Genomic DNA, 22489 nt, shown 5'->3' with positions numbered 1-22489 from the left:
TCAAAATAAAACAATAAAACAAAATCATAAGAAATAATAAGATCCAACACTCAATTGGGACACACCAACGAACGGTAAATCTCTCTCTCTCTCTCTCTCTCTCTCTCTCTCTCTCTCTCTGTAATTTTATCTCAGAATCGATTTTCTGTTTTTCCATTTATTGGATTTTCAAATGTTCCTGAATTTTCAGCAATACGTTTGGGTTTTTAAACCTGGCTTTTCTAAATTCTAGATCTGAAACAAATTTTTAACAATACGTTTGGGTCCCAAATTCAATCGAATGTGAATAAAGAAATTATGCTTATCTGTTTATTTGGTGCCTGGAAGTGTTTACTTCTTATGACACGAGGTTGCTCTGTCGAGCTGTTGATGTGCATTTGGTGCCTGGAAATGTTTACTTCTTAAGACACAGGGTTGCTTTGCATCGGCATGGGCTGGGCCACTTAAGGTTAATGGGGTTTCATCATTTTATATAAGGATATCTGAAATGTGCAATATGTTTTCTTGTAGAAATGGATTACAGAAACTGGAGAAGATTAAAGAGTCAAATAGGCAGAGCCGGCAGGTGGAAGAACTTACAGGAAAGATGCAGGAATGCAAGAGGATGGTGGAAAATTGCATTTTCACGCATGATACTAGTTTATTAGATAAACTAGATGTGGAAAATTTCATCCCCTAGATGAAAGAACTTTTCCATACTTGTCATTGGGTTATTGTTTCTCAGGCTTATCAAAGAGTTTGACCGCGAAGTTAAGGAAGAGGAGAGTAGAAATACTCCAGACACCAACGAAATGCTTAGTGAGAAAAAACAATCAATGGTGTTGTTCACTCCTTAAAGATCTTTACTCTTTATAAGCAATTGCAACTTCTCGGTGTTTGTTTGAAACTCTAATAAGCTTTTTGTCCATATTCATTGTTATGTATTGAACTTGAGAATATTTCTTATTTTTTGCAGATTAAAGAATTGAATTCTTATGCCGCTCTTAAAAAGCAGTGAGTTATCAACATTTCTTACAAATTACTGAAGCTGGCTTTATGTGGAACCCTTTCATTTACAAAAGCATCTATTTGTTTATTTCAAAACATCACATTTTTTAAGAACATCCACTTGGCCTTTTGATATGTTTTCTTTACATTTGTTTATTCAGAAAATGAAAAATGCCCTTTTCCATCTTCCTATTCTAAAACCAGTTTGTGTTGTCAGATATCTGAGTCTCTATTACTAAATAATTGCAAAGGGCTCTCGGACCCATGTGATTATGGACGTTTTTTAGAATAGGGAAGATGGCAGCATCCAAGTCCTATTGCTGGAAGTATACAGAAATATGAATCAACTTAAATTTCAGCTCACATAGTGGAAGTCGGGATGACTGAGTCTTTTAATAAATATTATGAGGCTTTGGCTTGCTGTTAAGAGTTCTCTAATTAAGACTTAAGAGTCCTCTGGACAGTGCATAGTAATCATATTATAATACCGCAATAGTGAAGCAGTTTCTGCATAATGGAGTCCACCAGTTGTTTCATGTGGTCCTATGGCTGCGCTACAAAAAAATGCATTTTGGGAGGACTAGGAATGAGAATTAGTTTGAGTTAAGAAACACTTTGTAAGATGGCTCATCTCGAGTGCATCCTGTTTTTAATTGTGTTTGGACTAAGCATTGAGGCCCATGATTGGGCGCTATGTTGTATCTATGATTAGGTCCACATAATAGTCTGGGTCACCATGTGCAATATTTACTACACTTTATATTGCTGCCTTGCTTGTTGTATGATAGGTAATTTGCAATATGGATGCATACTTTTAAAGTACTGCGTTATATAATACCCATGTATTATAATGCATGCTGTAAAATTTTCTTGTTACTAAGAAATTGTCTCTGTTGCAGATATGTTGTCGACTGCTTTTATCGAGCCACTTCTAGTCATTGATTTTGTAACTCAACTCTTGAACAAAGATGTCTTAGCCAGACCATTGTCTGATGCTGATCGAGTGAAGGTCTTGTTTTCTTTTGTTTCTTCTATTTGGATACTGACGGTTTTCTTTTTTCTTTTTAGATAATTATTTTGGCATATTTCAAAGAACTCAAGTGGGTTTTTCTTTTCTTTTCCTTTTTTTCCTTTCTTTCTGGAAGACGACTCTGAAATGGCATTTGATTGCTTTTGTTTCTTTGAATTTGGTTCTCCAATGCTAGAAAACGGTAACTTTCATTTTGGGTTTTTAAATTCCTGAGGCCTCAACTGCAGAAATTCAAAATTCAAATCCAGTTTTTGGATTTTTGGATTCAAAATTATTTGGCATTTAGAGAGCGAAAGTTTCTATGGCCTAAACATGGATGACCTGACCTTTTGTTGTGAAGATGTAGAAAGAAATAAAAGAGTTAATTCAACAGTGAGATCTTGCTCAATCTCATCTCAAGGGCTCGTTTATATTTACTACTCTAATTCCCTATAACTTTCTTACTTTATATGCTTCACATAGCTTCTTACCTGTTGGCAGGTTTTGAAATGGCTGTAATGATTGCGCTTGAGTTTAAAGCAATCTTAGACGTTGCAGCCACTGAGAAGAGAGATTCTGAAGATGGTAGCAGATATTTGTGCAGTTGATGATATCATATGATGAATTGATGGTTGTTTAGTACATTATAGCTGGTTCTGAGACCTGATAGTCATGTGATTTTAGAGCACATTATGGTTACTTATGCAATATGATGGTTATCATTGTGATGGTTTGAATGTCCTTTGAATGTCTTTTATATGATGGTTAAAATGTCTTATAGATGATAGTTAGAGTTTGAGCAGGGTTTCAAATTTGAGCAGGTTAGGAATGTAAGCTGGGTTTGAATGTTCCTTAAATATCTTTTATACGATATTTCTCTGTCTAATTAGTTGACACTTTCCCATGTACCCATATGCTTAAGTGTATAAGTGTAACTGTCATACACAAGCAAATCCATGTTTCATACTTTATTTCCTTTATTGCAAATCTTGGTTGTGCCGTTATTGTATCTTATATGTGGTAACTTTGGAAATGAATGGTCATAAATGTCTATGCATGATTAAATTGTTGCATTCTCCAAAAAAGCCACTTGAATCGCCGAACACGGCAGGTAGGCAAAAGAGTCTGCTTCCTACCTATGAAATTCCTGAGAAGTTTGAGGATCTGATAAAGAAGGACAATGTACCTGCAGTTCTGAGGAAGCCGTTATCTCCATCAACTTACAAGGACTATTTTGCTACTTTGCTTTATTCTGAGGACTACCACCTTGAGGTAAGAAAAAGAGAGATTTGGCTGCAGATTTTTCTGTATGTAATTGTATCTTCTTTCGTGAGACAAGTTAAGAGAAAAGAACAGTTAAGGAAGCTTTCTTCAATAGTCCCAACTTCTAAATTTCTAGTATGTTGACAGACCAATCTAATTAATGCCTTCATCAATTTGAAGGGTGATCATTGACTTTGACACTTCAAAAAGTTCCAGGCTATGTCTGTTTTCTATCATTTCTATTCAATGTCTGTGGGATTATGCACTTTGTGCAGAAATATCCAAGTTTTGGTAATTTTCTGACATGAGTTGAGAATCTGTGACTTGTAAATAGTTCTAACTCTATTTATTATGGCAAGTCTTTAGTGTCAATATGAACATTTAGGAAGTAGCGAGGATTGTAGAAGATTGCCCATTTCATTGTTGCCACCACCATATGTAGTCTTTTTTAAGGATGGAACCAAAGTCTGATTGAAATGTCTGAGCTGCAATAATTGGGATACATGTGAAGTTGTGGATATCGGTTGCCACATTTCGGGAAAACCTTGTTTTAAATGATTGGAATTGCAGCTTATTACGGACTGGTTATTAGTTTTAGAGTACACTTGGTTGCCACTAAAGAGATTTTTCTTCATATTTCACAATTTACAGAAACCTAATAAGAGCCTAAGAGTAGAAATTCCAAAGTCATAAATTTGTTTTTCTATGCCTGTGAAATGCTCATGAGCCAAATGCAGCCTGAATGACTTTCTGATGTAAGATGTTAGAAACTATTCATGAAATGTAGGTTCCAGGGTGTGTTTTGCAGTTCAAAGAGTGGTTGATGGGTGCATATATATGTTGATTTCACTATACAGGTTCTGATTTCAGTATCGAAAACCAATCCCATTCTCCTCTACATCAGGAATGTTGAAGAGTTTCTATTTAGATCGCAAAGGATATACACTTTATTCCGGAAAATGCTGAGCAAACTATCAGGACCAATATTGTTCCTTGGTTCAAGGATGTTGGATCCAGGTAATGATTATAGAGATGTGGATGAGAGGCTCACTCTTCTATTCCCTTACAACATTGAGATCAAGCCACCTGAAGATGAGACCCACCTTCTCAACTGGAAATCCCAACTGGAAGAAGACATGAAAGTGATCCAGTTTCGGGACAACAGAAACCACATCATGGAGGTACTCACAGCAAATGATCTTGACTGTGATGATCTGGGTTCAATCTGCCTTGTGGATATGATGGTTCTCAGTAATTACATAGAAGAATTTTTTATTTTTTATTTTACAGGTCAAGTCATATATATGTGTATTTATGTGTTTGACACACAAAAGAATCCAAGAGCTGACTCTCTTTTGCATGCTGAGATCAATCCAAGGCCATGACAGTGCCAAGAACAACCACCTAGTGACTTCTCTATTGCTCAGTTCCGGTTTCTGGAGCGACTACTTGTCGTCCATGGGCACTAGTGCTATAAGAGGATTACCCAAATGGTAAGAACTACAGAATCCCTTCTTTCTCTGCTTTCACTCAACACAAAATTGTATATTTGTATGGGTTGCATGGCTAATACATACTCGTGGAAACTACATTGCATTCAGATCTGCTATTTATATTGGGGATTTTTATTTTAGACATGATGTAGATGATTAAACCTTCATGTGTTTTAGATTATATTTTATTTTTTCTCTTTCCTTTTCTTGAAAGAATAAGTATTGTACAATGCTTCTAGATTCTTACATATATTCCCTTCTTCCATGTTAGGGGCCTATTGTTACCACAATCTGAGTTTTACTGACACCTCATCCAATGAAGGAACTTCGAGTAAAGGTGAGCAGTCCCACCTTTTTATTTTGTGTTCCATCTCTTCTAGATTCTCACATATCTTGTTTAGAAGAAATGATGAATTGCTGCTGATCAATAAGGCGACATGAGAAAGTTATTTTTTTCTTTAGGGAGACTGAAATAGTTCTTTTCTTTTCTTTGGGGAGACGTGAAAATTGAAATAGTGTGGAAGTACAAAACAGAAAAATGATTCAAATGTCATTATCTTTTGGTGTATGGTTTAATTGTTGTACCCTTTTGGGAGTGCAGCAACTAGGGAACTGCATTGGACCAGGCATTACATATCTAAGTCCGCATCAATAAAGCATTAGTTTTTGTACTAAATCTATTTACAATTTTGTACTAAATCTATTTACAAACTCTGATGTGTGGAATCTGTTCAGAATTCAGCAACTATCAGTTCAAATTCACAGTAAGACACAAAAATCACATCTCCAATCCAAGAATAGAATCTCAGCTGTCTGGATTGCTGATTTTTCACAAGTATAGGATGATTATAGCTGAAATGAGGACATATTTGAGGTGGATTGTCATTCTCTGTGTAGTCTCTTTTAAAATCAATCACTCAGTTAGATGTTGTTCGCTTCTTTTCTTTTTTTGAGAATTAGAAATATAGATAATTCAAAAAAATTAAAAAATCAAGAACAATGTATCATCCTCCAGTAATCTCTACATGTTGTAATTATGTCATTATTTCATATCTCTATGATTTGACCTTTGTAAAGAGAAATGCCTTTTGGGTTCTATAGCACACAATTCTAAAACATAGCATTTTGACTTGATGAAAGAGTTGCAGCTACTAATCTTAGATGCACGATCCTTCTATGAAGGTGCTGGTCCTGCTTCGAATCAGGCTTCATACTCAAACTCCTCCCACTTGCTAGCTGTTTCATACTTGCTAACAGTTTAAAAGGGACACTTCCCCTCTCTTGTACCAGAATCTGTTGCCACTTTGCTCCATGCTTCATGCAACTATAATACTAATATTCTTATAGAAATTGAGTAATGTGTTTCTTGTTAAATCATGCACAATGGGAGTTGGTGTTAGGGGAAAGGGTTTGCGTGAACCTTTTTTTTTTTTTTCCTTTCAAGATTCTTCATTTTTTGGGTTGCGAATATGATATATTTTCCTTGGTTTTCATTCGTGGAGACTAATAATGCATCATTTATGACAGTGGTATGCCAGAGTGTAAGCTTGGACTGAATGACAGAGTGCTTTTGGAGGCTCAAGGTTGAACAACAAAGGCAGGATAAACCAGAATGTGTCAGTACTTAAATATAGCTGTTAAACTCAAATCAGGGTAAAGTCTTAGTGACTATCAATTGACAAATGGCAGATTGAATGTTTCATTGGATTTTCTTGTCATACTGGCAGTTGCTGAAATGTAATTTGAATGCATGTTGCCTAATGGATATTTTCTTACCTCAATGGGTAGGTTCGATGTCATACGACACAATTTAATTGCAGTTGGGTGTTCTCAAGGGACCAGGCTTCATATTGCCAAATCCCAGTAAAAAGTAGCCCAAGCTTTGAAGACTACAGAGTTGTACCATTCTATTTCCGAAAGTAGAAAAAAAAGTTGTCTACCAAACAGGGTGAGTATAAATATCAATTGCTGATTTTTTTTAGTGTGATATTTTTACATATTCATATGGAAAAGATTACGAGAACACTGCATGAACCAAGGTCAGGCATAACATGTTATTAAAATTATAGTATTTTAATACATCGTACAGGAAGTATCACATAAGAATTCTCATAGATACATAATCCAGTTCGGTCCAGATTCGAGCATGGGCAGGGGTGTAACAACACCTGGTGCATTTATTAACCAGGCTAAAAAACTTACCCAAACCCATGCCCATGCCCATGCCCATTTAGCCACACTCTGGGTGCAGGAACCTGTAGGGCCTAGCCAGCTCATTTGCAGCCATACTGAAATGTCATTCTTATCGATTTGCACGTTGGATTATGCAATATGTGTTGATTTTTTTTGAAACAACAGGTCTGCATTCAATTTATTTTAGAAAGACCCATGTGATGCTTTGTGGAAGTTGCAACTCTTCTAGTATCGCCCATTGCTATAATGACCAATTTTCATACTTTGGTGGATTACATGATTTTACAATGTAATGAAATGCACTCATCTTATGTATCCATTGACATTATTTATACAGCAGAACGTTCTGTGTTATCCAATCTTGGGAACAAAAATGAAAGATAACCATTTATCTGGCAACATATTCAACCACATAACATGTTAAGCAATTTCGCATTTTTAGGGTTTTCGATTGCCCTTAGAGAACAGTGCTATGTATTTGGGAATCAAAGCTCACATGGGCACTTCTGTTTTTTTCAGTGCCAAATGGTGCCAATGAGGAAGCCAATAGCCTCACTTGTGATGGAGCTACTGGCCATTCCTTGCCCCTTTTGTTATTTTCATTTTTCTTTCAAAACAAAATCTGTCTTCGTTCAAAATACAATTCACATTTGTACAGAGCTAATGTCGACCATTGTCATCTTTTAGTGCCTTTCCTGAAATGCTGACATTTTCTTGTTTTTTGTTGCCCAGGTGGATTATATCTGATGGAAATTGATCGGGTTCTGCGGCCTGGTGCCTACTGGTTTTTGTCTGGCCCGCCCATTAATTGGAGAAACAACTACAAAGGTTGGCAGAGATAGACTAAAGACTTGGAACAAGAGCAGGCCAGCATAGAGGATCTGGCAAGGTGGCTATGCTGGAAGAAAATTGCAGAGACGGGCCCATTTGCAGTGTGGCAAAAGCCTACGAATCATATTCATTGTATTCGGAAACCAAAGATTCTGGCATCTCCTCCCTTCTGCACAGCAACTTATCCCGATGCTGCTTGGTGAGTTCACTCTTTCAATTTTCACTGTTGATTTCTTCCTTCTCCTGTCATTTCAAAATACAAAGGCACCCATTAGTGTTATAATATTGCCAACCCACCTCCATTATTTGAAATTCACCAAATTCTCTTGATGTGTTGAAAACTTTGTTGAATGCTCCTTATGTTGAAACTGAGTGAGACATTAGAAGTTTGAAGTAGCTCCAGATGAATTGAATTACAAGGTTCCAATGCATCAGGTTGTGTGAATCGTTTATTTTCCTTCTCTTTCTTTTTCTCTCTTTTTCCCTATTTCTTTTTCGTTCTAGGCATCACACAAAGCTGGATACTCCAACTGGTTAGAAGTATACTGGATATTAGATGCATCATAAACCTATTGTTTTGAAAATGCAGGCTGAAACTGACAGGGAAGCAGGAGGAAACAAGGAATCATCAGTGAAGTTTAAGTCCAGCCAATCCTTTAGCCATTGTCTACTTATAAAGACCTAGAAGCGTTAGCGTAAGAACAGATACAAAGCAATAATTTATTTATTTGTACGGGGTTTTGACAAATCTCTTGATGTTGGTCAGGTGAAGTTCTATAAATCCTTTACCTTTATGAGTGTATGCATGTGCTTGTAGTAGATTTTGTACTTGGGAGTACTTCACTAGGGGTGTTAGACAACTTTATCTAAAGGAATGCTACTCTTGGACCTGCATCCATGTTCATCCACATGTGTAGAGTTGGCACATGTGCATGGTCCAAATTTCTTTTGTCCTTTTTGTCCTTTTTGTTTGTTGGTAATTTGTCTGTTATACCAAATCTTGCTAGTGACATTTTTGGTCACTGACCAATGGGCTCACTTGTACAAACTGAAAATCGAAATAGTACTCTGTAATCCTTCAAACAGAACAATGTATAATACATGTTGTACATCATGCATACCAACTGTTGGATGAATTACCTCAATAAAGAACGATTTGTGTGGATCTCACTTGTGGGACCATCTTTCTCTATCGATGAATGGGCACACATGGATGTATGGTTGAAGAAAATATCATTGATGCCCCTTTAGATAAAAGTAGAGCTGGTCTGACCATTTAAACTTTTCTTTCATCATTATGTGTTTTTACACCTTATAGATTTGATGAACTTTAACCATTTTTGCTAGCCCTGTTTGAGGGATACCATTCCGATGATAAAAAAATGCAATTGCCAAAGTAAATTTCAGTATGTCCAGATACATAAGGATCCATTAGAGGGATGTTTCAGATCATCAAAATATACAATCATGTGTGCTTGGCTTGTCCATAATTGCTTGAGCCAAGAAATGGACCTCAACCACTAATTATTCTTATATCGAATGCTTACACAGATGCATTGAGGTCGGAAAGCCTCAAGCTTGTGCAACCCAACTCTATTACAATCCAACACAGGCCTGGATAGAAGGTGTGCAATGTCCAAGCTTTCCATCAAGTGGTTCCCCACTTCTTGATGCCACGGTCCAAAAATCAGGCAAGTCCACTCCATGTAAGGATCACCAAAAGCAAGGGCCCCACACCCTTGGCTTATTATTATTATTATTATTATTTTTCTTACCAATCTTCGTTGCTTCAATATAATGAAGGGTTTCCATAATGTTTGACTTGTATTATGTATTTATCTTTGGTTGTAAGATGCTTATTCAAATTGGAAGTAACTATATAGAGTGTAGGCTCAGGGGTCCACAATGCTTACATGGATGCATGATCAAAGTTGCTCATCAGGTACAAGCCACTATATATGGCTTTCCTTGTGCTAAATTCAGATCCATCCATATTGAGTTGCATGCTAGTTAATGCTTCTGTAAAAAGGCTCATATTGAGTTGCATGCTATAATGCTTATGATGCAGTTTTATCCTTGAAGAAAAAGGGAAGAAAAATTTGTCCACATATTTAGTACACCTTACTGTCATATCACACATCGCTAAAAAAGGTATTTATTGGTTCCTTTTATTTTATATCAAATTTGTTTTTTGGTTATTTTATTTTGTTTTGTAAACTTTTGTCTTTGCATTAGTAACTGAAGGTGGAGCATTGGTAACAGAGGGGGGCTTTGCTACTTCATATGGGGCTAGATATGGACTTCATTCAGTATGGTTGTTTTTGCAAGAAATATTTATGACGGAAAATTTAATTTTAGATAGTGTAACTTAGATTATGAGTGTACATACTGTTTTATTACCCGACCTCTATGCATGGCAGGGTGCTGCTGACAAAGGTCCTCTATATGGCATGAGTTCTGGTTCTTGGGGTGCATTTGAGAAGTTTCACCTCGGGCGTCGTTGAAATCCGTTGATTTTTTTTTTTTTTCCTTCTGCTTTTCCTTATGTCTCAATCTGTAAATTTTTTGTCCATTATGTAACCTTTCATTCTCAGGCTCCCTATAAATGAGGCTGGTTGTAAATGAGTTACTAGTGTTTGAATGCTAATTTAAGCTTGTAAAGGTCTTTTGATTTAGAAGATTCAGCCTGGTAGAATTTTTAATCGTTTCTATTATTTCTTCTTTTACAATATAAATGATTCAGCGGCGTTTTTTATCTCTCATTAGCATTTATTACAGCTTTTTAGCGGCGTTTGATGCAAAATTTACCTACATTCCTCATATCTTTTAGCGGCGTTTTAAAAGTTTTTACCGGCGTTTCATATAGTTTTTGCGGCAATTCATACTGTTTTTACGGCAGTCAGCAGTCGCCGGTAAATGATTATAAGCGCTGCTAAAGTCCACCTTTAGCGGCGGCCGTCAAACACGCCGGTAAAAGATAGGGAGCCGACCGCCGGTAATTATTATACCGGCGGTTTTTAAAACTTTTAGGGGCGGTCCTGGACGCCGGTAATACGTTTTTTCTTGTAGTGACTTCACCTACACCGGCTGCGCATGACTCCTAATACAAGCGAGCAAATTAGGTGTTACCATGGTAACACTTTAGTGGCTGTTACCCTTACTTTGTGGGCCATATCGATAAATGTGTTGTATATCCTCAACACCCATCTGTTTTTTCAGTTTATTTTAGGACATTATCCCAAAAATTACACAGATCCAAAACTCGGGTGGACTACACCATTGGTAAAAGTAGTGAATAACCATCGAAAGCTTTATATAGGCAACAAAAGTTTTGGATCAAGCTAATCTTTTTATTTTCCATTCTGTTTGACCTTATCAATGAGTTGGATGGTAAATAAACATTCACAGCGGGTCTTAGAAAGTTTTTAATGGTGGGTGTTCAATCATGACTGTTCCATGTGGTATGGTCTACTTAAGATTTGGATTTGCTTTTTTTTTTTTTTTTTGTTACCTGTCCTCAAATGGACTGAAAAAATGAATGGACAACTCAGACAAACACATCGCTAAGGTGGGCCCCACGCTGAGCATAAGGTAACAATTAATTGGCTTCCTTGATATACAGGCATCTATAAACAGTACAGTTGGTGTACCAAAATTAAACTTATTAAATTGTAGAATTCAATTTCATTAATTTATATAAAAATCAGGTTTGTTGAACAATCTTGTCAAAAGTCAAGTTGGTTGAACAATGATAACATCTTATTTGTGAACACTTATTCATGATACATCTAAGCTTTTTCCTATAATTTAAATTGTTTATTTGAATAATTTCTAACTGTTTGTGTATCATCTATTAAAATCTGTAGAGCATCAATGTATTTCTCAGTTTGAAGAATCCTCAGAGCAATGACAGACACCTTCCTAAATTATCTTTAGTAACAGGGAGTTCATAGTAATTTAAATGCGTTGCTTGGAGAAGCATTGTCACATCAATGTACTTTTCAATTTGAAGACTCCTCAAAGTAATGACCGACACCTTCCTAAATTAATTATCTCTAGTGGAGTTCATAGTAATTTAAATACATCACTTGGACAAGCATTGTCACATCAATGTATTTCTCAGTTTGAAGACTCCTCAAAGCAATGATGGATACCTTTCTAAATTATCTCTAGCAATAAAGAGTTCATGGTAATTTAAATGGCTCCACCTCATGGCTTAATAGCAGACTCACAAGAGTTTCAACACAATATCATGGGTTTGAGAACCCTGTAGTGTGAGTGTGCATAAGTGTAGGGTGTGTGAGTGAAACAAAAAAGGTCATAGAGACATGGATGAATAGAAAAGCAAATATGAGCTTGATTCAAATCTCTTGTGCCGATGAAAACATTTTTTACGATAAAAAAACACTGAAATGGGATTGTCTTTTAGTGTACCGAGTAAACTCAGTTGGGCTTACTATGAATGTTGTAGGTTAATCACGCTGTCCATTTGTTTTATAACTCATTTTAGTAGTTGAGCCCAAAATTAAAGTATTTTCAAAGCTCAAGTAGACCACACCACAATAAACAATGGGAACAATGACTTCCATGTTGAAACCTTGCCAGGCCTTGCAGTAATGTTTATTTGTCATCCAACACATTCATGGGATCACATAGACATAAATAAAGGGAAAACATAAATAATAGCTTGAATTTCAATTCACACTATTTCCGTGGTGAGGTCCACTTGAGATTTAGATATATTTCATTTTTGGGCTCAAGCTATCAAATTATTTGTTAAAATGGATGGACAAAGTGGATAAAATATGTAATTCATAGTGGACCCCACAAAGTTTACTCAATACACTAAGCATCCTGAGTTACTCTAGTACATAAGCTGCTTCCTCAAACACCACAGTTTCATGTGGTGTGGGATCTGCTTCATTTTTAGGATCATTACCTAAAATGAGTTGAAAAAACTGATGAATGGCATGGATATACACTACACACATAACGTAGGAAGTTCATTCTCTCCAGAATGTGTTTATTCTTACCACGACGTAGTGAACAAATGAAAAACTTAGCCTGCTGCAAAACTTGTATGTATACGTGAATGTTTCACCGGTGGTCATTGAAACCCCACTATTTTCTCTTCTTGTGTGGCCCGCTTAAGTTTTGGATGCTTTATATATTTATTTTTGTCATATATCTTAAAATAAAGTAGCGAATTGGATTTCTTAAAAAACATTACCACCATCCCAACCGATTTCTCACACACATTACCACCATCTCAGTGGTGGAACAACCTGTGAAAGGCTTTGGCAGGAAATCTGCATCCAACCCAAATCCCCAAGGTAGCCACCTCGATATCCAAGTAACATCCTATCCGTCCATCCTTTTTAAAGATAGCTGTACGGTCTAAAATTAAAAATGAGGTGGATCAAACTCAAATTAGCACACATTACGAGAAACAGTCAGGATCGATCTCTCACCAATGAAACCTTATTTGGGCCCACAGAAGTTTCAATGGTCGACGTTTCAGTGATGTGGCCTACTTAAGATTTTGATCTTAAAGTGATACGGAAAGAACGATGGACGGAGTAGATTTCACATGGGTCTCTACATCACAGAGTTTTGGGTTACATGGGATCCGTGTAACAGGTGTTACACGCATCAGTAGGGATTCGGTGGATCCTTGACTGTGGGGCCACCATTAATGTATCCGAAAGAAGTTTACAGTCCGTCCATCCGTTTTTTAAGCTCATTTTAGGGGACTGCTCCAAAAACTAAACAGTTCCAAGTCTCAAGTGGACCACACCACAGGAAACAACGGTGATTAAATGCCCACCATTAAAAGTTTCTTTGGATCTGTTGGGAAGGTTACGTAAGTAAGGATGATGATGAAGAGAAAATATAAGTATTAGCTTGATCGAAATGTTCTATGGCCCCGAAAGAAGTTTACAGTGATCAATCACCATCGTTTCCTGCAGTGTGGTCCACTGAGATTTGGATCTGTCTTATTTTTTAAAACATTCTTTGAAATGAGATGGAAAAACGGATGGACGGCGTAGATATACAACAAACCTATCGAGGTGGGCCCCACAGTCAGGGATCCGAGTCACATCCTCACCAAGCTGCCGAGTACGGGACCTGTCTTCTTCTCGACTCTCTTTGCATGAGATTCACGAAAAGCTCGCTATCTGATCGACACGTGGCAGATACAACCACCATCTTAGGCCGCGTAACCGTCTTTTCTTCTTTCTTCTTCTCTGATTTCTTCTGTTTTCAATTTAATTTCGTTTGCCCTCTCTTCATAACACTTCTGCTCTGTTTCCATTCTTACCCCTTTTATTTCGCGCTATTTACATTTTAAATTTGGGTCTTTGATTTCCCTTTCTGCCCCTATTTTCTTCTTCCCTTTCTGCCCTCAGCATCTGATGGAGGTTCCTGTTAGGTTTCTGGCAACGCTATGGAGCTTTATGTCTTTTCTGCCCTTCTTCTTTCGGCTCTTGATTCTCGGCTTCTCAAAGGTAAGCAAGCAAGCTTGTTTGAATTTGGTCCATCGCGCCTGATCAGGAAGTGACGTTCGTAACCCAATGTTCGATGAGTTGCTGGTGCGGAGGTGGATCCGGACCGTCTGACAATAGGATCGTCCGTTAGTTTCTCCTGTTGAGTCCATTTTCATCTCGACCGCCCATTTGAATCCAACCGTCGATATGAATCTGATCTTTCGATCCCTCCGATTTGGGTCATTCATGAGAAGGATCACCAAATGGACGGTCCAGATCCACTACTCCATATGCCAGCTGTTAGGTATGAAAAGTATCACCATTTCAAGCCTTTTAAATTAAAAGGACCAGTTGTGGGGCCCACCTTTTTACTTGCAGTTGATGCATGGTGCCAGCCCAATCAAGCAAATGGCCCTGATTAAAGGCATGATCAATGAATGGGCCCAAACCCACCTCTCCAGAAACATGTAGCTTAAGGCCACATGCTGGCCCAGCAAATCAAACCATGTGTTGGGTGGGCCCCCCTTGTGGATGAACCGGCCAAAAATTAAGGCTATATAAGGTAGGTCATCATTGAGCATTTGGCCTTTTGTTTTGAACTCTTACACGTGGCCCAAATGATGATTTGGTTGGACTGATTTTGGGCCAGCTCATCTACATGGTGGACCCCACCTAATGCATGGCTTTTATGTGTCCAACCCATGTGCCAGGCATTAGGTGAAGAATTGTATACGCGTAGCGAAACCTTTTGCGTGAGAAATGTGTTAGAGACTGGCCAACACAACGAGTTAGCTCGTTTAACTCGCTCAATTCGGCTCAAAAAAGCTCGACTTGACTCAGCTTGAAACTGGGTTCCAGTTGAGTTGAGCTGATTTTTTAAGCTTGAAAAAATTTTGAGCCAAGTCCAAGTTAGACCGAGCTCAACTTGACTCAGCTTGGCTCGGAACTTGACTCGATTCGACTCATACTGTGCTCGTTAATATAAATATTTAGTAAATATTTATATATATAAATAAATTATATTATATATTATAATATATATTATATATATTAAAAACCCTAAAACCTAAATTCGAACTCAAACTTAGCTTGAAAGATTGAGCTTGAACTCGGCTCAAGCTGGCCCGAGTTGATGATTGAGCCGAGCTGAGCTGGCCAGTTAGGCTCAAGGACCAAGCCGAGCCTAAACACAAGTTCCACACATGCCAGGTCAGCCCAATCATGATTTCTACCATCCATAAATAGGCATGGACCTGTAAAATAGGAGATCGCCTCTTGCTTAATTCTGGATTGGTCAATTGTCTCCCCTCAGCTGCTAGATTTATCTCAACAATAGACCCTTTCCTGGCTTGATGTATGGCCATCTAGTGAAAGAACTTGGTACTGTGATCTCGCTCTGCTAGTCACCTGTTCCTTGATTTCTGTTTCCAGAAGACCTCTTCCAAGAATTCCAACTGCCCGAGGTGTTCTCTTGCTTCCTTCTCCTTGGCTATGGCTTGATGATCAGCAATGTCCTAGGCCTCGCTCTCGGCTCTGTGAAGCTCCTCCTCTGCACTTTTAATCTTTTGGAAAATGTTGCCAAACACTTCCCAATTCCACAATTTAAGTGCATTCTCGACATTTTTGAGCTTGTTCTGGAGGACAAACATTGGTTGGTCTGCAATGTTGGAAACCCAAGTTGATTTGATAAGGTCATGGAAATTTCCATGATAAACCCACATTATTTGGAATCTGAAGGACTTCGGGTTCCCCTGTAACTCTGTCAGAAATTGGAGTGGGGCATGGTCAAAATTGGTTCTGACAAGATGTTGGACTCTGAATGTTGGGAAACAGAGTAGCCAATCCGCATTACACAATACCCTGTCCATTCTTTCCCACATTCAAGATCTCCCTGAGTGATTGCTGCACAAAGTATACTTATTGCCAGTGAAGCCAGCGTCTAACACTCTCGCCTGGCTAATAGCTTCAATGAAATCCAAGGAACTTCCAGGGTCTGGTGGGCGGTCCCCCAGTCTCTCTGCAGGATCTGTTATAGCATTAAAGTCACCCCCCACAGCCCAGGCACCCTGTCTATTCGCCGCAATGTTTGTCAGATCCCGCCATAGCGATCTACGCAGCACCTTCAAAGGATATGATCTGGTTAGATGTTGACACACCCCCCACTAGTAAGGGCATCCAAATCTTCCCTCCTTCTGCATTAGACAAGGAAGAATGGTATCCAGGCGCAAACTTGTTTTGACTCTTTTGTTCTCCCCCAACATGGGTTTGACCAGGGCAACTATACCAGGTTTAAACTTGGCAATATGCCTCTTCGCTGATCTAATGGTCTATGCGTTGCCCGCTCCTCAGACATTCCAGATTAGGCACACTATCCATCAGTAACACACCTAGAGTCTACGGTGTTTCAGCCTTCGCAGTCTAGTACTCCATCTTGGAAGAGGAAATTGGGATTTTGCTTGGTCTGGTTCTGCTTCAACACGTCTTTTGGTGGATATAGAACTGACTTCTTGCTGGTCGAGTGCCCCTGTGTGTTGTTCCCCGAAGCTAGGCTCTCCTGTTCCCTTGACTACGCTCAACGCATTGTTATGTTGATTGTCACGGTGGAATAAACTGATTGGTAGACTCGAGCCCCTCAGCTGTCCCATTGCCTCTACCTCCAGATTTCTTCCCTTCTAATCCTCGCTCCACAGGTTTCCTGAACGAAAAAAGGGGACAGATCAACAGCTAGTTGCAGTTCCCCCGAGCCTCTTCCCTCAGATTCCAGCGAAGGAGAGCAGTTCTGGACATCATAGAAGGTCAGCCCCTGATGCGCATCAATAGGACCCAGCAACACCTCAATAGGAGAGTCCCGATCGTTCAGTCCAAGCGGATTATCCCCTGCCGAGAGGGATCTTGCGTCTGGCTCACAATCCGAGTTGCTGGGTTGCTCCCTCAGCGGCTCCACTCCTTCTCTGACTTGTTCATGCAAGGAACCTAGCTCCTCAGAAACGAGTCTAGCCTGGTTATGGGTAGAAAGGGTGAGAGGTCCCCTTTCATGAGTGATCAATGCGCCTTGGCTCTGCTAAGCTGCCGGTGGCGAGGCCTCTGCCCATTGCAGAGGAGTAATATCTAGGGGAGAGAATTTGTTCTCTGTTTGCAAGGGAACCTAGTGAGATCCCAGAGGCGGCACCAGCGTGATCGGACCAATGCAGGACTCCTCAGGGCCATTCTTTGGTTGCAGGGCGATGCCCTCACCAAGGATATTGGTTTGCCCATTCGAGTGGAACCCTGAATTACTTATTAATTAAAATGAAATGAACTCATTTTGAAACAGCGGCCAAACAGGGCCTAAATCGTCACCCTTGGCTCTCTGTGATGTGTTGTACTGATTATTATGGGTGGCATTAGCAACGTAATTGCTGCCAGATTGAAGACATATAACAACAAGATCCTCCAACTAAGTTAGGGGTGTACAGGTTCAGAGTTATGAAGTGCATGCCCTGCGGGTGCTATTGTGTCTGGGAGCAGACAGTGGTACATGCTGCGGCAGTAGTTGGCATTTCAAAGGATTATATGAGATGGCTTCCTATCCTCTATAAGGACTATCACTGCGTTTCCTTCATCAGAAGTTCTTGGCCTCGGTAAGATTCCTAATACAAAATTACTTATTAATTAAAATGAAATGAACTCATTTTGAAACAGCGGCCAAACAGGGCCTAAATCGTCACCCTCGGCTCTGTGTGATGTGTTGTACCGATTATTATGGGTGGCATTAGCAACGTAATTGCTGCTTGGTAAGGCTAGTAATAAGCCCCAGCCTTGCGGTTCTGTGTGGATAGCTTTCTGTGCTGGGTTGGCAGCAGAATTGTTGTTTCCAATCGCAGAGTATCGTTGGAGGAGTCGTTGGTAGCAGGTCCCCTCTTCTGAAGCTCTCTGGACTTTCTACCTGGCGGCACTCTTCCATTTTGTTTGCACTGCCTCTTCTGGTCTGTTGCAGGTTTCTATTTAACGAGTGGGCATGATCTTGGTGCTATATGCTGAAGATAATGTCCTTGGTGTTTGATGGTTGTTTGCTTCACCTGCTGATTGAGTCTTATAAAAAAAAAAAAAACAAAGCTGCGGTCTGTTTGCTGCACAGTCTTTTCAAGTTTTGCCCTGCTCCTGCATTGGTAGTACGCTGATGCCCGCCTTCGGTTACTTCGTTAGATAAAGCTACCACGTTTCAAGGACTCGCCAATTATTGGGTTTTTTTTTTTTCCTTCTTCTTCTGTTTTCTTGCGTAGCCACGTGTAGCAGTTGTATATGATAGGCGCAGTCCAGAGCCTATTTGTCAGGATCCGGCCGAGTAGCCGTACACTCCAGTTTCACATAAATAGAGTTCAGGTGGAATGATTCCACTTCCCTTAAAAGAAAAATAAAAAATAAAAAAGGCTAGTAATGAGCCGGTCTGGCCTGCAATGTCTGGGACCCATGAAGGTTGGGCGAGAAGGCCTGCGATAGAGGTCCATGGATCAGGTCCATGGATTAGACCAAGAGTACATGGGACGCAACAAACTGCATCAGGTGGTGCACACCATAGACAGCAGCTTTTCTAATTCAAAATACAGGTGTGGCCTACTTAACGAGTAGATCAACCTGTTGTCTAAGATGTGGCCCACCTGATGCAACTTGTTGTGTCCCATGTAAGCTTTCGGTTTGCCTGGGCATGAGTTTCAAATGCTGATTAATAAATGGACCCAGCTAATCCAAGTTTGTCAATATTTCCCATTTAAACCCAGTGTAAGTTAGTGTGTATGATATTAATGTGTGGAGCTGGGCCAAAACTAGAAGCCCAGCTTCCAAGCAGGTAAGGCCTAGACCTAATTTCTAAGAACATAAATAATCGGGCATGCTCAGGGTGACCCAGACCTTCCACAGAATGGCCCATTTCTAACTGTTCACCTAATTAACAGACCTTATCATAGGGCCGCTAGACCAACCGTCATGGAGCTCAGAGCTGGCAGGCCAGAGCCAATATGCGGTGTTGATTTAGGCCCTGTTTGGTTGCCACTTGAAAATGTGTTTTACATGTAAAATATATATATGTTTCACATGTGATGGAACATCGCCCCACGTGAGCTTTGGATCAATATGATTTTTATAAGTATGTATTATAGTGCATGAGCAGGCACAACAGATATAAAATTTGGATTCGAGACATACAGATCACAAGTGGGCCCCATACATCTCAAACAAACGGTAGTTAGTATGCGTGGAATGCATGTGATCGTTCTTCTCATGTACTAATAATCTCTATTAAACCAGTTAAATTAGAGTGGTTGAGCAGTGATCTGAAACGGAACACTTGCAGATTAAAATAATACCATTAGATATTTTTCATTTATAGCTGCTCAATAATGTCCACCACCAATTAGGTATCCAGATAACGGGCGGAGCGGATGTAACATGGTGGGCCCAATGGCAGTATCCGCTGTTTTCCAAGATTTGTTCACTATTGTGTGCCCCACCTGAGTATTAGGTCGTGTGTTTTTTTATTTTCCTCACGTCGTTACATCTGGGGTATAACGTGATAGAGGGGGCAGATGTCTCGCGTACAACACGGTGCGCTGCAAGGCAACGGTGTGTTCCACCTTGCGTGCCAAGTTGTCTTTGACGATTTGACGTTGAAAGATCGCTGGTCATCTATCCTCTCCGAGAGACAAGGTTTCATTTGATAATAAAAATCATATAAAAGGCGAATTCCTAGGCCCACCATGTTTACATATGACATCCATTCCATCGATCAGGTGAGCCCCTTAATTTTAGTCTTGAGGATAAAATGGATAAAATTCATCCGGATTTCCAACTCAAGTGGGCCACACAAACCAATAAGAAACTTATGATTGGAGTTCATTTCTATTGTTCCATTTTGTGTGGCCCACTTGAGCTTTGGATCAGCTTGATATTTATTTAATAGGTTATATATCTAAGGGCTCATCTGATGGGCAGAGTGGATTTCATTAATACAACATAGTGATCCACACGGCAATGGTGTTATATTGCGTATGAATGTGTTGGCTATTTAACGTAGAGAGGCAGAAAGACTTGTGGACTAGGCAGAGGGAAATATCCCTACCCTTTCTTTAATGAAGGTCTGTATCCATAGAATTTTTTAATTTTTTATTTTTTTAAATTCTATTTTAATACTGAGAGATGCTCCAGTGCTCCAGGCAGGAATGGATAGAGATGGATTTATCCATGGAGGTCAATGGCTGGATTGGTGAGGTATCAACGGTCAAGATGGTTCTTTTTTCTTATAGGGCCGCCAGGGCCAAGGGATTTTCAGCCTGTTAGGTCTTGGGCTGGGCCAGAGACGAGTTGTAAGGGACTAGATGCCCTATACAGCAACAGCAATGCATGACGTTTTTTTTGCCATGAAAAATAAAAGGCAAAAACAAAAACAAATTTTTTTTTTTTAATCCAGTGATTTTTCATTGTGGTGGATGGAGCCCGCGGGTAATCGATCTCTTAGGAGTAGTTTAATTCACTGTAATTGTTGTGAATTTGTGGTAAATTTTACTTTTTTAAAGCATTAATTGCTCACCAAAAAGTTTAAGTTGGAATGAATGCCTAATGATGGTGGCAGTTATGCATTTGTTAGAGTTACCCACTAACAAAGTGGCAATTACGTAGAGCTAATAGGAGGGACTTTTCTTCCCTTCAATTGATGAAAGTCCCAATCATCGATCAAAGGTCGGCTGATATAGAACTACTAGGAGGGACTTTTCTTCCCTTCAACTGAGAGAAGTCTCAGGCGGACGATGTAGAACTAATAAGAGGAACTTTTCTTCTCTTCAACTGATGGAAGTCTTAGTCGAGTGATGTATAACTAATAGAAGAGACTTTTCTTCTCTTTAACTGAGGGAAACCCTCGTAGTCGGTCGTTATGTAGTTCGAATAGTTGAGAAATCATTTAAAAAAAATTTCTTCCCCTAACCTAAGGAAATTCTTTTATTATAAAGTGTCCCAAGCGCCTTTTTTTTCCCTTTGAGAAGGGAGGTCGCCCTTATCAAGTAGGTCGATTAGTCGACATGGTAGGTTTGAAGGATATCGTCGATCTGACCTCGTAGTTCCTTACGTTCTACCTTCTCGGGGCCCTTGTTCTTAACTACCGCATCGGGAGCCTTTCCACTCCTCTTCTTTTCTAACGTGTAATGCAAGTCGGAATTGGAGGACGTGGTAATTCCTGAGGTGTGGGAGGGTGCATGGCTCGGATGCCTAGGATATTGCTTGGTTTTCTGAGAGTTAATGGTGCTTGAGATAGCGCAGAGACTTTGGTGGCTGCCCGTGCATCTAGCCTCTGGTCAAGAGGTAGGTTTTGACCCTCAAAAGCATTATCCGATTAATTTTTTCGGTCAATGCTTCGACTTGACGTTTTAGAGAGACGAGTCGACCTCCTCAATTTTGGGACTGCTACATAAGGCCTGCAGGCGTAGAATCAACTTAGAGTTGGAAAGGTGGATCTCCTTAGTTTGCGTACTATTTTGCTAGTGCAAGAGCAGTTGCAGCAATGGTGGCTAGAGCTGTCTTTCTTCCTTTCACCATTGTTGTTTACTGGTAAACTAGGAACATCTTTGATGTCGATCCCATAGAAGGCATCAAACTGTTGATGCAAAAATCTGTTCAACCCTTTTTAGACCTTCGAGTACCTACACAGGAATAAGACAAATGAGACCCTGGCTAGAGCAGGGTATCCTCCGATGCCAAAGTCAGGATACAACTAGTATCGATTGATGGGAGAGAGACATATGTAGATTGAATTGATCGGTGGTATCATCATATTTAGGATTCCAAAAGAGATTGGTTTGACATGATAGGTCCTTTGGTCCACTCTTTTTAGACCTTCGAGTACCTGCACAAGAAAAAGACAAAGGAAACCTTATCTTCATATCAAATATCTCGGAGGATAATTCGATTTTTATAGCAAATATCTTAAAAGATAATCATATCTTTATATATTCTAAGTGTATTTGTCCCGAGGCCGAGGTTAGTTTCCGAGGTCGACCTCCAAAGTTGATTCCTGAGAGGCTGAGGTTAGTACCTGAGGCCGAGGTTGGTAACCAAGGTCGAGTTCTTTGGTCGAGGCCGACCTCTAAGTCCAAGGTTGGTTCTCGAGGCCGATGTCAAGATGATTTTTCGGCCCTCTAGAAATTCATAGTCTTCAAGTCTATTCATCTGTTTAGATTAACTAATGTTTTCTTTCATGT

General features: G+C 39.5%; 1 protein-coding gene across 1 annotated transcript; it reads left to right on the top strand.

Moving 5' to 3' along the window:
• Positions 1-105: 105 nt before the first annotated feature.
• Positions 106-7718, top strand: LOC131255941 (uncharacterized). Its single transcript, XM_058256908.1, has 7 exons — positions 106-3268; positions 4117-4440; positions 4550-4752; positions 5024-5089; positions 6280-6405; positions 6541-6700; positions 7678-7718. The coding sequence occupies exons 1-4, from the start codon at positions 3029-3031 to the stop codon at positions 5055-5057; spliced, it is 801 nt and encodes a 266-aa protein (XP_058112891.1). The 5' UTR covers positions 106-3028; the 3' UTR covers positions 5058-5089; positions 6280-6405; positions 6541-6700; positions 7678-7718.
• Positions 7719-22489: the final 14771 nt, after the last annotated feature.

Source organism: Magnolia sinica, chromosome 9, assembly GCF_029962835.1.
Source record: "Magnolia sinica isolate HGM2019 chromosome 9, MsV1, whole genome shotgun sequence".
In the NCBI taxonomy this organism is placed as follows: domain Eukaryota; kingdom Viridiplantae; phylum Streptophyta; class Magnoliopsida; order Magnoliales; family Magnoliaceae; genus Magnolia; species Magnolia sinica.
This window is presented reverse-complemented; position numbering and strand designations above follow the sequence as displayed.

Excerpts from the sequence above, each read along its gene's own strand:
- LOC131255941 (XM_058256908.1), top strand. The coding sequence starts at position 3,029 with ATGAATGGTCATAAATGTCTATGCATGATTAAATTGTTGCATTCTCCA. Across the intron at positions 3,269-4,116 it reads CTGAGGACTACCACCTTGAG|GTTCTGATTTCAGTATCGAA; the intron begins GTAAGAAAAAGA and ends TTCACTATACAG. Across the intron at positions 4,441-4,549 it reads ACAGAAACCACATCATGGAG|GTCAAGTCATATATATGTGT; the intron begins GTACTCACAGCA and ends TTTATTTTACAG.